The sequence below is a fragment of the Porites lutea genome, chromosome 14 (assembly GCF_958299795.1).
Source record: "Porites lutea chromosome 14, jaPorLute2.1, whole genome shotgun sequence".
Lineage (NCBI taxonomy): Eukaryota > Metazoa > Cnidaria > Anthozoa > Scleractinia > Poritidae > Porites > Porites lutea.
In genome coordinates this window covers 5,585,025-5,600,706 of record NC_133214.1, presented here as the reverse complement: position 1 = coordinate 5,600,706, position 15,682 = coordinate 5,585,025, and the positions used below count along the sequence as shown (strand labels likewise).

General features: G+C 37.9%; 2 protein-coding genes across 3 annotated transcripts in view; both read right to left on the bottom strand.

The window, feature by feature from the left end:
- The window catches only part of LOC140925041 (NLR family CARD domain-containing protein 4-like), a 150,789-nt gene extending 140,640 nt beyond the window's left edge, over positions 1-10,149 (bottom strand). The window contains exons 1-4 of the mRNA XM_073375001.1: positions 9,938-10,149; positions 9,710-9,808; positions 9,389-9,469; positions 1,588-2,445 (exon numbers count right to left, since the gene is read on the bottom strand). Coding sequence (XP_073231102.1) covers positions 1,588-2,445; positions 9,389-9,440 — 910 coding nt within the window. The 5' untranslated portion in view covers positions 9,441-9,469; positions 9,710-9,808; positions 9,938-10,149. The remainder of the gene's footprint in view (positions 1-1,587; positions 2,446-9,388; positions 9,470-9,709; positions 9,809-9,937) is intronic.
- LOC140924635 (NLR family CARD domain-containing protein 4-like) overlaps positions 1-15,682 on the bottom strand; it is a 388,290-nt gene that overhangs the window by 220,197 nt on the left and 152,411 nt on the right. The gene's annotated exons all lie outside the window — the stretch shown is intronic.

Sequence of the window (15,682 nt, the reverse complement as noted above, 5' to 3'; positions counted from 1 at the left end):
AACTCACCCCCACCCTCTTTTTCCAAAAATATAGCATGACAGTACTAACCTGACTAATCTGATCTAACTAGAAATTCCAAAAGTAATTGTCTTTCTTTCCACGCTTATAAAACGTGACAGGGCCAATTTCAATGTTTTAAATACTTCTTTTAATAGTCTTGCTTAATTATTACAATAATTATTGTAATAATGTTTCCTAAAAATTGCAAAGCAAATTAAGTTTCATTTTCATTTCTGTTGGATATTGCATTTACAGTAACCCAATCTACAAATAGCAAACTCCTCTTTAAATTGTGGAGAAAGACTTTTCACATGCAAGGAGAGAACTGCAACAAGTTAAAGCTTTTCCCATAGGGACCGTGGGAGGGCATTGTTTCTGCAGCTCTTGCACAGGCTAACAACATCATTGAATACTGTATTTAGAGAATCATTCCGTGTAGATATAGGGCCAATAACTCCCTGCAATAATTTTGTGTTCGTTCAAATCGACTTCCAAATCTGTTTGCCAGATAACCTAAAATGACCTGTCCCCTCCCTGCAAAAATTGGACCCAATGAAGGAGGAATAGAATATGCAAAGCCTTCTGGGAGTTCTGTCCACCATTTTGTCTTTTTGCTGTGCAGAGTCGTGGTGGCCTCCATTTTTTGATTGGGCATTGCCCTCACAGGCAGCCCAAAAATAAAACTTAACCCATGGATAAAATCAAACCAATGACAACATACATCTGTAGATATAGGGCCAATAACTGCACTCAATAATTGACTTTTGTGTTCATTCCAAATCGACTTCCAAATCTGTTTGCTGGATGACCCAATTTGATTTACTTATTCTTCGTTTTCTTAATAATTCTATTATTATTTTATTGTAAAGTGCTAATGAACTTTATGGAATAGGCCATTTTCACGATGACGATGTTTGACTACAACTACCAGAATTCATTTCGTCTTTGCTTTCTTATTTAAATTTGTCAATTCCACTGAGGTTTAAAGAACAATATCCTTAATTTGCACAAGAAAACAGAAAACTGAAGGATTCTGGTAGTTGTAGTAAAATGACGACATCGTGCAATTGTCCTATTAGACGTTATTAGCACTACATTGTATATAGGTGTTACTTATTATTATTATTATTATAATTATTATTATTATTATTATTATTATATAAGATATACTAGTGTAATTATGACTGAATTCTTTCTCAACATCTGAGTCCAAACCATGGACTTTGGGAGGCAAAGAGGGTTTCTACTTGATGGAGAGGACCCGTTTGAGAAGGTGGGCTGTACAAAGGAGAGTTATTTTCTGGAGTTCATGTATGTTGATGTTGCCAGGGATTTTGCTATTATTATTATTATTATTATTATTATTATTATTATTATTACTACTACTACTATTATTATTATTATTATTATTATTAAATGCATCATCCCCTCCCTACATCTTTTTTTTTTGACATACAGCTGTAGAAAGAATGTTGCTTCTCATTTCCATTTCTTCCAGGTTTGTTAGTATACAACGAAAACAAAACAAACACACAAAAAGGCACATACTAATAAAGACTGACAGTTTAAATAAGTAGTCAACTCACCTTCTCCTTCATTTTCTATTGCCATTGCCTGAGGATTGGTTTCAGCAAGTTGATCACACCGCCATTCAGCTCTGACTTGTTCCGGTCCACTCAGAAACTCAGCATCAGTATAAACTTGAACTTGCTGAGCTTCAGGGTTCTTCAACGGTGCTTGCCAGCCATCAGCACAATTCTTAATGACATCTAGGAAGCGTTTGCTCACATAACTTCTCATACCAGTAGACTGCTCTTGATTGCTGGTCACTACCTTTGATGGATATGTTGCTAATTTGGCAGACACAACAACATCTCCTAACTTGGACTTTGCAGGGTTGAGACCACTACATGTTCCTACTGAAATGACTGCTTTGGGTCTTAGCACAGAGGCAGCATTCTTTATAGATACAAGAGCACCACCAGGACCAATACCATTTCTGTAACATCTTAATAACGCAACTTTCAGCTCCTCTTGACTTTCACCCACATCAGAAAAGTAAACATAGCCAAGACCATCAAACCAACATTTGTAGGGTTTTTTTAGCTCACTGTAACAAGCTAAGAACTCACAGTTTGTAACTGTAAGTAACAAAACATCAACAGGAAGATTAGCATCTTTTGAAGGTTTGGTAATTGCCTTAATATCAGCCAAGGATGGAAGAACTTTAATAAGCTCAGGAGGGTCCTCAATGTTCCTTGTTGGGGTACTTTCTTTCTCTCCTTTCTTGTTATTCTTTCTTTTTACTGTGGTTCTTTTCTTCTTTGAAATGTTTGAAACATTCTTTGAAGAAGATCGGAGACCAATGGTAAGCTTAGGTGTTTTACCATCACTATCCTCTGGCGTGTTTGTTGAATCCTGTGAAGATTTTATTTTCTTGGATCCTAGTACAAGAAAAAAACAGAAACTAACTAAATAAGGATTATAATTATAATAAATTAATGTAATTACAGTCAAACCCTGCTTTATGGACACCCCTTGATATGAACACCTCATCATTTATGGACAGTTTGCCTTGTCCCTAGCTCCTGCATTTTCTCCAAATTTAAAATTAACCTGCTAAATAAAATGGACACCCCGTTAATACAGAGTACTTTCTATGACCCCCTCAGTGTCCATATTAATGGCATTTGACTGTAAGTGTAATCTGTTTGCTCATGAACACTTTGCAAGTGCTCATACATTCCATGTTGAATTGGAATTTAGAATTGTTGGGAAAACTCAAGTATCCATAAAAAAAACCTCTCAGAGCAAAGAAGGAGAGAACCAACAACAAACTCAACCCACATTATGGAGTCAGTTATGGTATACATAAAATCTATTAACACACTAAACCAGAAAACTGCTTTTTTCAGTAGCACATATTTATTGATAAGCATTAACAGTAATTGAATTGGTGCCCTGGGTGCTAAATCTTTACTTTATGGGGTTGGAAAGGGTGGAACACCAATTAAAAGGACTCAAAGGGAGGCTCTTGTTTACAGGGGACAAATTCTTTATTTTTTAGAATTAGGCACTAAAGATAAAATTCATCTTTGTTCTTGAACAAATAAATAAAACCACAACATTCCCCATTTGCACATTTTCCATATTTTTATACACCTTGTTTGCCCCTAAACCTTTGCACGTTACCTTTGTTTTTTATTTCTCCTGGGTATTACAGTCATCCCAAGAGAAATAACAGACAATGCTTATGCAATTTTTTTTTTGGGGGGGGAGGGGGGGGGGGGTGGGGTAGGGCGGGTAAACAAGGTGTATTATGGGAGATGTGCAAAAGGCCAATTAAACAAGAAATATGGAAGGTATCTTTCAGTACAAAAACAAATTTCACTGTTGTATTTTAACTAACGTTCATGTCTATTCTGAAGCACAGTGGCAGTAACTACAGTATAGAAAATAATGTGACATCTCAAATTAGTGGGTCATTCACCAGTGATTGTGTGAAAATTATGGGACTAGGATCCTTGGTCAGGAAAAATGGCAAATAATGGGACGAGGGGGTAAGGAAAGACGAATTAAGGAGGAAAGGGGTGGCAGAGCTTAGAGATCGATAAACCTTTGATGTCACTGATCTGCCCTCCAACAATGTCATTGTCAGTGTTATTGAAAAGTCAACAGGCCACTTAAATTGTCCAACGTCAGCCAGTATGGATGTATAATTGCTTGAATGCTCATGAAAGTCAACTTGTGAGTCTTTTATTTTGTGGGAGAGGGGAAATGCAGTGTAAGGCAGTCAAACACAGGGAGAACATCAGAGTGCAGCCCTTGTAGAAATTAAGTATACTTTAAGTATACTTTATATGTACTTCTCAGAAAAAAAGTACATTTGAAGTATACCTCATTTGTACTTCCAGAAAAAAAGTATAAATGAAGTATATTTGGCAAATGTACTTCATTTATACTTCAAATACTTAAGTATACTTTAAGTATACTTCTTCAAACTTCAGTGCTTGTGAAAAATAGTTTCGCAAAGAAAAGTGTACTTTAAGTATACTTTGAAACTGAAAGACACATTCTGATCTGAGGATCTAAGAAGGTTTGTCCGGATCTTGAAATCACTACACGACAAAAGTATACTAAAAGTATGCTTTAAGTATAATTTAACTTCAAAATACTATTCAGATCAAATCAGTTTTCTTCTGTTAAGGACACAGTTGAGATCATGTAAAGATTTCTTCAGAGTAGTGAAGTATATAACAGGTTTCTAGATACACAGGGCACACATTAGCTGTTCAGTCGACTTCCTTCGATCGTAAGGAGATCATCCGCCGATCCCTGGGCGAAATGGCAAAGTCGCACAGTTTCATTCTAGTCATTTCTTTAACGTCTTTTGTGGAATTTTTGCATTTGGCAGTAAAAGATACTGGATGTAATTAAGGCCCGCGTCGTTTTACCTCCTTTTTTAAGAGGACCTTAAGAAATAGAACGAGAACTCAAAGCAAAACCATCGCTCATCGTCGGACATCTTGACGTTCGAGGAAAGAAATGTATATATGAAGGTATTGAATTACCGCTGACTTCCAGTACCGTCGGAACATATACGGGATCTTGTGGATTTCCTAATACGGTCATGTATGAATCATTTACAGCATACCTAACTTCCATATATGGTTTTGGCGGGCGATACAGATTCGAAGGAACGTTCGTTGAGCTTTGCCGAGAGTGTCTTCAAGATATTTATACGCTTGGAATATTGCCTTTAATTTATCTTCACAATTCGAGTACAATATGAGTGGAACTTGAAAAGAAAACAAAAGAAGTACACCATGACTGAATTTTGACGATACAAGTAAGTTTTGGGGTGAAAAATGTATCGGTTCCAGTCGTTTCAATATATATCGATTCTTCTTTGCGAGTCATTTGCAAATGACACACGAGTTAAGCCTTAAGGTTTACAAAGTGAAAGCTTGTTTACTTCGCCTAAAGTGCAGTGTAAATTCAAAATACAAAACCCAAGTCTTGTTTTCGTTAGATCGCATTTCGTTCCAGTTTTTGTACGTAATAGGTAGACATATTTCTTTAATAAGGTAATGGCACAATTTACTTTGTAGCCAAAGAGTACAGATCTAATCATTCTTGTCTATGTTAAACATTTACTAAAATTAAGAAGAATATTGTGTGATGGTTCTAAGCAATAATTATTAAGTACAAGTAAGTTAAAGAAAGTTCAGAAAGAAACCTGTTAATATACATGCACCTTCCTTGAAATGATCTCATTGTCAATAAAAATATTACTAAAATCAAGAAGAATAATATATTATGGTAATCAAATGCAGTGAGTTCCTTTGATAGGAATAGAAAATGTATATTTTTATGTTGTGGAAACCTATTCCAACAAGATTTGCTATATATATTTTTTGTAATTTCTTAGTACATTTGTATTGCTTTAAGTTAAGGGTAGTTTTTTTTGTTATATCAATAAATGATTTTACAATATAATTGATCCAAGTCTGATGTACTGTCTCAGTGATTGATAAACATATTGCATTGAGTATACTTTAAGTATACTTTAAGTATACTTGAAGTATACTTCCCATTACGTATACTTCAAGTATACTTTCATTTAAGTATACTTTAAGTATACTTTTAAGGTGTCAAAAAGTTGTGTACTTTAAGTATACTTCTGGTAAGTATACTTAAAGTATACTTTAAGTACAAATGAAGTATACTTTTTAAAGTGTTTATCACCTATATAAAGTATACTTTAAATGTACTGAATTTCTACAAGGGAGTGTACAGAGTGCCTGTCGCTTTAATTTCAATACACTTTCATGCTCTTTTTTTCACCTTGGACATCAGGACTCAGTTGTTCAAATGTTGGATAGCACTATCCACCCGATAAATCACTATCCAGCAGATAAGCTACATTAAATTACGCTATCCGCTGGATAGTGATTTATCTGGTGGATAGCGCTATCCAATGTTTGAACAACTGGGGCCAGAAGGGTATATCATTGGAAGAATGTGAAAGACATGAATAGCGATTAATTACTGCGTGGACATTATTCAAAGATACACTCTTTTTTTCCTTTTATAAGAATGTGCAGTTCCAGAAAATATCCAGACCCCCACCACGGAGAGAATTTCGCTTAGGACCCCCCACCCCCCTGGATTTTCCATTTTTGCAGGGAACTGATGGCCCCCCCACCCCTCCGGAATTTCCACAAGTGTGACAAAGACCCCCCAACCCCTCTGGAAAAGTTCATTTTCACGAAGAAAGACTATTAAAGTAAAAGAATGAGACATTTTATGGTTAGTACTTAATGGTTTCCATCAGAAGATTGTATGCTTCTGTTTCCATTTATTTGAGTGATCTCGCAACATTAAAACATCCTCCACCACCACAAAGTAACCTAATCTGCAGGTTTTCCTCATCCCTAACTTTAAATGAAATAGATAAAGTTATAAGTTGGTTGTATTTATGAATTTACCTTGATGAGAGCAAGCTTAAGATTTGTTATTTGTCTTCATGGGCGTAATGTTGATAGAATTAACGCCATTTCGTGCGGGAATATATGGTGAACAAGTCAAACTTTCAATCACAAAATTACGGCAAAACAAAGAGAAGAATAGAAACTCAGACTTTTGAAATGATAACAATCAATACCCCGTGTATCTTGAAGGGAAACCAAGTTCAATTTACTGTTTTCCGATCGACTGACGCGACGTTATGCGCAATGGCCGTAATGTTTGCTGAAATCAACACCACTTCAGTTGACCATTTCAGCGAGCGAGAATTCGATCATGAACATGTCACATCTTCAACCATAAAATTAAGGGAAAATGAAAAGGAGAATAAAAACTCTACATTCTAAAATGGTTACAAATTATGTATAGTTTGTAATTCGTGAAGTAAAATTGCCACTCTACTGTTCTTCCATCAATCGACTGATGCAACGTGATGTGTTGCATGCGTTGATGTCTTAAGGGAGACTGGTAACGAGTAATGGTGGCTGAATGTACGAGCATGCGATAAAACGAGTTGCAGTCGGTCTAATTCCTTTGAAATTACATCCAAAACGCTTTTGGAAGAAAGGAAACCTAGTTAAGATCAAAAGGAACAATATTAAATGATAAATTTCAAGTTATTTATGTCCTAAAAATGATCTACCACTTCAGTAAGAAGCAATGTTCAAACTCAGGTTGAAAACGAAATGATATTTACCCCAGAAAGTGATTTTATTGTCCAACCCCACTCCCCTCTGGAATTCCTGGGCCTCTGACCCCCCCACCCCCCTGGAATTTCCAATTCCCTCTGTGGTGGAGGTCTGGATATTTTCTGGAACCACACCATTCATATCAAAATTAACACTTCTAATATGGATATGGAAAGGCCATGATAAGCTACAATCTATAAACGGCTTGGGCTAGCAAATAATAAAAGATAGAGTGTATCTGGTGCCTTTCTTGTGTCAAACAAGTTGTTGAACTATGGCTCCTGTCTTAATTAAAATTGCAAGCTGATGCAATAATGGGCCACTAAAAATGGACCAAGCTAAAGCATCACTTTATAGGCTGGTGTCTCTTTTTAGAAAGAAAGTCTTTATTCAAAGACAAAATGTTCTGCTACCCTCAGATCACCAACCAGTGAGACCTTTGGAAAAGTGAAATATTTGGGACTATCACCGCTGACAACAACCAAGTGAAGAGAAATCTGACAACAATACTGTACATCTGTTCATGTTAAGACAATTGACCAATCAAAGCATGATACCAGAATTGTCTCATTCGGCTGCATCACAGACATGCCTCAAGACTCTGCCCCTCTTCCCCCTTCCCCAGCCCCTTACTTGACTTGCTTCACTCCAGGCAGGGCTTGAAATAATTTCCCGGCTGGCGCCAGTCAAGTTGTCCGGTCAAACCTATTTTTGCTCAGAAACAACCCGTTTTTGGCCGGACAAATGTCTTTCACCTAGGATTATCTGATTGCACTTTACAGTAAAATACATTCGGACTATTAAAAATACTTTCCAACACTACACACACTCTCCTGAATTTGCAGTTACGACTTTATAGAGGACAAAGCAATAAGTTTTTAACTCGCAACTCCTGGAAAATGAAAAACCACTGCTGCGCAGAGCTTCAGAAATTTCATGTGGTCGCAGAGCCATGAAATTCAGGTAAATCCGTAAAATTCGGTAGAAATCTTACCAAATACATGTCAGTTCAACATATTTGAGACTTCTTTTGGCTAATGGGGCTGTTTTTGCCATAAACTTGCAAATTCAACTTGAAACTTCATCACTGCAGCGAGAAAACGTCTCAAATCTTATAACCAGGGGTTGTTAGATTATTATCGGAAAAACTGGGCACTGGCCAGTGCGTGATATAAAAAGCTTTGCCATTGGCGCATTCAGCTGAGCTCACTGTTGTTAAAAAAGCAAATGATGATCTCTGATTAAAAAAAAACCTTGTGCTAGACAATACCAAGACCAAATGAGATTGCAAAGCAAGCGGGGGATTCAAGCACAAAATCAGTGGTTTTAAAAAGGCAACATTTATATTTATAAGAAGTCGATATTTCTTTTGTTGTTGTTGTTATTGCACAGGCTAACGCTCATCATTCCCCCCCCCCCCCCCCAAAAAAAAGAAAACAATAAAAAATTGCTGTTTTGTTTCATTAAGAACGTTCATGAAAACAGCGCAAAACGAATCGCTTTCCAGCTAAATTTGCAGGAAATTTCCGCGAAATGGGCTTTTTTACCGATCATATTCTGGCGAAATTTGTCCCAAATTTTTCAGCAAAATTCCTGCAAAATCAGCCATTTTTTCTGTGAATTTGTCTCTGAAAATCCAACGAAATTTGACTTTTTTTCAGTGACCTATCAGAGGCCCTGTGTTATGAATAGTTTATGTTATAAAAGTTCTTGATCCGGTCGGGTCGTCTTTTTCTCTCTCCCCCCCCCCACTTTTTTTCCTCCACAAACTTCAATTTATGTCCAATCTTGACCAATCGTATTTAAAAAAAGTGAAGGTCTGAATTACACTGTACATTACAAGCATACAAGAGCGCACAAAATGTCAGGCCATCTAAGGATTTGACTGGACAAAACCTATTTTTGACGGCACATTGTCCGTTGACCGGCCGTTAATTCAAGCCTTGCCAGGATTATTTTCTGTCCCATTATATCCATTTCTTTCCCAACACAGGAGTCTGCTCGCAGGCTATGAGCGTGTATTTTGTCATTCTGGTATATTTGTAGAGAATATATGCACTATATACCATATTATTTGGTACGAAGTAGTGGGTTGGTGGGGAATATATTTGACAACGGGGCTTGGAGGGACATGTATTCATTATTTTTAGCCTAAACTGGGTGAAATTACCTTTTTCAGCTGAGTCTGCAACCACTTTTAACTTTCTCTTTCTTGTTTGCATGATAGTAAATTGAAATGACCTTTCAGGAGCTGGTGAACAAAATTAATTTTAAAAAAATATTACCAACAATTAGAAAAAACACAGCACAAAACTAGAAACCAAATTAAATGCAAAGCAAATACACAGTCCTATATAAACATTGTAATGTGCAGTTGATGAAGTTGTGTGAAAGATGACCAGAAATTTATTTGTCATGAACTGCAAAGTGAACATGATTCACCAAAGTGAAATAAAAATCCCACTGACTGAAAGTGTCATATAACACATACCTGTAAAGTGAATTTTATCTTGCCGTCCTCTTCAGATCATGTTGGTAAAGGTTTCTTAGTAGTAGGATTTCACACATCTGTTGCTTCTCCTGTATTCATCTTTTTTCCACCGAGGAAAAACAAAACAAAAGAACGCTACAGCTAACGATGAAAACATTATGCAAACAAGTATTTGGAATGCGCATTATATGTGCAGATCAATGCAAGAGTACGTATCCGTTCGCTCACCTTTTCGAGGTTGCTTTAGATGAATCGAAAAGAATGCCAAAAAATTGAAAAGGACAATGTTTAAGCAGAGCGCAGCCAATCTTAGTTTCTTTGCCTACAGGCCACATAATGAAATGCTAGATAAGAAAATAAATTCAACCCATGATTGCCTGGATTACATAAAACTATTTAACTCCTGGGAGTCGAAATTTCAAGAAATTTCACCACTTCCGCGAACACTTCCGCGTAATCTTCCGCGTACTAGACAGCGCTCGCGTGCAGTACTTCAAAAAGCGCATGGCAGTAATTATTCAGCCGCTGTGCATGTTAGCCCACGCGCGATCACATTCCCGCCGCTCGAACCTCGTGACCCACGCGATAGGTCAAGTAAGGAAGATTTTTAGCATCACGTTTACAGCAAACTTCAGATTCAAGTTGGCAATTTGATGAGCCTGACATGAAACTTCTGACTACTTGGGTGGAGCGCCAAATTAACGATTCGCGACGCTCAGGAATGTCCCAATTAACTCCGCCTCATCTTCATTGCTAGTATTACCTTCGGCCCTGGGGCCCGTTTCCTGAGAGGCCGATAAGAGCTAATCCGGGACAGGCGCGGATCCAGGATTTTTTTTAGGAGGGAGTGCACTCGTCTCTTGCTCTACTTCAACACCAATAAACCACAAATTTTTTTGCAGAATACCAGTTGTATTAGAAAACCCGGGGGGGGGGGAGGTGCGCACCCCCTGCACCCTCCCCTTAGATTTTGTTCCACTTGTTGTATTTACTTTCCTATGCATTGCTTAGAGTAACATTTTGTGCAAATCGTTACCGTGCCTCAAAGTAAAGGCTTAACAGTATTTTGTAAGCTTGAGTTACATTCTCTTAGCAAGAAAACCGTGCTTAAAATTTCGCTTAATCCTGGGTTAAACTTAACCATCATTCTAGGAACCGGGCCCAGGTGGATAACACCCTCCTCTAACTGCATAATTCCTCATATCATGCGAAACCCGAATTCGATAATTATGTTATTGTTCATTTAAATATCTCCCGGTTATTAACATCTTTATCTCAGTATAATGTTTCTTCTGAACATTTGCTTGTTCCTTAGCAGTTTTGGGAGTGCAAACGTGGGTTCCTTTTATTAAATAGCATCAGTTCCACAGCGACAAACCGTTGAGTGTTTCCGGATTTCACAGTTGTCGTAGACCTGGATCAGTACAAAAACAATTTGTATAAAATATCAAACGGCAAACAGATCCTGACGGCAAGGCAATGAACAAGTAAACAAAAGAATAAATTAAAAGCATGCTTAAACAAATTTGCCCCATACTTTAAGTTTGATGACAAATATTCAAACTTCAAATCTTGCAAATATCCAGCTTAAAAATCTGTTTGTGCCTGCGTAAGTGCCGCTAATAGAGCGTTTTTACTCACGTGCAATGGCCAGCATGATATGTGACGCCATGTGAAAAAGCTCTATAATGGTATAATCTAAGCATCTCCCAAATGTGACCAGCACCAGCTGGTTATGAAGAATTCATCGGGGGATGACGGGGATTAAAGGCAATCAGAAACGGCTGAGGCGTTTTTACACGCCTTCATTTACCCCCTTTTCCTTTCAACCGCTTGCCACGCATGCTATAGCCAGAGTATCAGGCCTTCCTAAGGGGCTAGGGGAGAGGAGATTTTAGATGGGGGAGGGGGGAGGGGGAGAAGAGTTTCTCTCCTTCAGCTCTCTCTCTTTTTCACTTTTTTATTTTCCCCCAGAAACGCCTGATACTCAGGCTACGCAGGCTAGAAAAGCTTTAGAAAACACAATTCATGTGAAGAAGTCAAATGAGAGGCGCGCGTTCATGCCTAAAATGATAGCTTAGTACATGATTGGCTAGTTTATCGGGTCCTGGTTCTCCTTGTGTTGTACTAGACGGCCCTCTTATTTTTCTTCACAAATTACCTACAAAACATTCAGCGCTATAATTACTTTTTAAAACCTATTTTTTTAACCGCGGCAAAACTAGCTCAGTCGGTAGAGCGCTGTACTGCAGGGCGGGCGTCGCTAGCTGTTTCCATTCCCAGGGACTGACCAATATATAATAATCAAGTTCTCAACTGAAGTGGAAGCTATTAAAAACTGCTAGACCTTCGAGCAGCTCAGATGACCATGTACTGAATAATGTCGGAGCCATATCGAGTAGGAGACGGAAACACACTGTCCTCAATGAATACTTCGTGCTGCCGAATACATTCACAATCCTATTTTACGGGATTAGGAAAAGCCCTAGGCCTAAGAACGAGGAGTTGAAACGAAGCAGGTATCGTATTAATGGCGCCTATTATTTCCCTCTGAGCAAACTTAACGACCAATTCAGAATCAAGTGAAAATTGTTGGCCCGATTTTTTAAAAAAAATTCATTATCCTCTCCCCTTATGAGGCTTTACAGGGATAATGAAACAACTAATCAAATGGAACCAAAATGTGGTTAAGGAGTCGTTAAGAATCCCAACTAGTATAAGGCAAACCAGATGGTTATTTTACAAGCATTGCCGAGGATTTAAATTTGGGACTACCAAGAATTAAATTTAGGAAGCGTCAGGGCGGAATTGGACTCGCCTTGGGGAATCCGAATATTACAAGTCCAGCGCTCTAAAAGCGCGGCCACTCTGCCTCCTACCATATTCTATATCGTGCATTCTAAATTTACGCGCAGACCTAACAGACAAGGAAAAAACAACACCATGTAGCTCCACTATTACTTTATTAAGAAAAGTTACTTCTCTTTAATAGTTTATCTAACGTTAGACTGCGAGCAGTCTCTCTTTTTCTTCAGATTTAGGGTGAGGAGTGCACGCGCGCGCGAGTGTCGAGCGGCGAAGCGTGGTCATTTGCGCGTCTCGCGCGTTTTGCGCGATAGACCAAGAAAAAAGAGGGAGTGCTCGTAGTCTAATCTAACGTATTCATTCCAGGTTTTGTTTCCCATACAATTTCTCATACAACGCTTTGGTGACCTGTGTTAAACCGCAAGTTCACCGTATTATACAATGCTGGTTTGTCTGCCAGTTCAGGGAATCTTTATTTTTGTAGAACCTGGTTAAATCGCTCTATTCTGCTCTCTTTGTAATTTAGGTAAAAAAATGTGCGGTCAGAGTAAATGTTATTAGTCACTGCTAATGAACAGTACATACAACAAATTAACTGACCTGGAACTGAATCTAGAGAGCGATCTTAAATGTTTAAAATATTTTAAAATGCAGATGGGGAAAATCTCATCTGTATAAGCTGCAAAAACTAACCCCAGTTAACAATAAAACTAAATCTAATTTAGTAAATACATCACTACACATACCTAAATGATGTACATCATATTTCCAGAGCTGATTATTTATCAGTTAACTTGCACCTTTGAGCAAGGGATGTTTCTCGGGCACTGTTCTCATTCTACCGGATAGCTGTTGTGCCAGCACCAAACCATACCGGATAGGACTTTAGTTCACACATAAGAACGGTGATTTTCGCGCGATTTCAGTAACAGAGCGATGCTGCGCCGCGCGGACAGGATCTCTAAAGTGGAAAGTCACATATACCGGAGAGCTTTTGGTGTCGGCACGACAATCTGTCCAGTATAATGCGAAAATAACCTGAAAAACTTGCCCTGCATTTAAATGCATCAATATTACCCCAGCTAGCGAATCAGCTATAATCACAAAATGAACGATCGGATTAATTTCGCTGAAAGACTGAACTGTTATTAGGTACTGCTAATGAACAGTGCACCAACAAATCTACTCTGAGCCTGGATTTGAATCCAAAAAGCATTCTTAATTACTTAAAAAATATTCAGTAAACTGACAGGTAGGAATAATCACAGTTGTATTGCTTACACAAACGAAATCTAAATCCTTGTATTATGAAACATCTCTATATAGTATGTAATGATGAACAGTTGAAAGATCATGTTCTTTGTATCGTCACTCCTGATCTGTTTGTCAGTTCATGGAAATTACATTTTTGTTATAAGTGAAAAGGAAGCTTGCTCTTCACTTGGAAGCGTGTATATTGCTTCAGTTAGTCACTTTTACAAAAAAAATGATCAGAGTCATATCATTTAACACACTTAACTGTTATTAGTCACTGCTAATGAACAGTTCATACAACAAATTTACTTAAAACCTGGATCTGAATCCAGAGAGTGATTATTTTTTATGATAAATTTGCATGGTACTGTTATAAATTAATTACTGTATATTGCACAATCGGGGTAAACACACTGAACTGTTATTAGTCACTGCTAATGAACAGCATAGGCAACAAATTTCCAAACAGAGATCTGAGTCCAGATAGCGACCTTAATTTTTTTAAATAAGACTAACTAAAAATGCAGATAGAAGAACTTTATCTGCATCAGCTACAATAACTAATATTGTTAGCAAAAATACATTACTGCGTATACATAAATGACGTATAGTTTAAAGCGCGTATTCAGTTTCACAATGCTGCTTTGTGTGTCTACTGCAGCGCAAGTTTCTCAGTTTTATGAAATGATCTAGATGCATTCTAAATATTGTCACAGCTAAGTAAATCAGCATCAATATCAAAATAAATGCACTGAACTTTTATTAGTCACTGCTAATGAACAGTGCAGGCAACAAATTTACTCTGAACCTGAATCGGAATTCAGAAAGTAGTTTTACATTCTTGTGAATATAAACTTGCAGGTAGAAAATATAACCTCATCTGCATCACTTGAAAAAAACTTACATTATTTAAAATGTTGCATTATGAATACGTCACCGTATATACGTAAATTATGTACAGTTTAAACTGCAGGTTCATCGTATTGTACAATGTCATTTTGTTTTTCAGTTCATGGAATCCACATTTTCTTGACACTGTTACAGATACTTAGTACAGATACAGGTACTTGAAAGCGTGTGTACTGTACTAGCGAGACAGATCAACAAAACGTACGACCACAGAAATACAGTAGAACCTCCAGAACTCGAATAACTCAAATTCCCCGCTAAATTGAGCTAATTTCCTTTCCCTTGATCAAAATTTCACTGAAATCTATCCCGATAACTCGAGTTCTCCGCTAACTCGAACCGCTTTTCGTTTCCCTTCAGAGTTCCAGTTACCGGGATTCTACTGTATTAACAAATACATTGAGCAGTTATTAGTCACTGCTAATGAACAGTTCATAAGGTCGTGCTCATTCGCTCATGTTCATCATATTATACAATATCGATTTGTTTGCGAGTTCATTACAAGTAATTAGAATTTCCGTAGAAACTGATAAAACTGCTCTGCACTTGGAGGCCTGTATCTTGCCTAAGTGAAACGGCTTACAAAAGGGAAGAACGGAGTAATATCACCAAACAAACTGGACCGTTATTATAATACAAGGGTAAGCCTCACTACGGGTACCCTGGGGACGTCACACTGGACTGTTATTAGTCACTGCTACTGAACAGTCAACTGCACCAGGTGATACAAGGGTAAGCCCAGTATGGGTACCGTGGAGACGTCACACTGGACTGTTATTAGTCACTGCTAGTGAACAGTCAACTGCACCAGCTAATACAAGGGTAAGCCTCACCATGGGTACCCTGGGGACGCCACACTGGACTGTTATTAGTCACTGCTAATGAACAGTCAACTGCACCAGGGTGAGACTCACTACGGTTACCTGAGGACGCCGTTTTCGTCGCGTCGCGCGTTTTCCATCAAATCGTCGGTTGTTACTGCAAACACTTCACGGCATAGCCAGC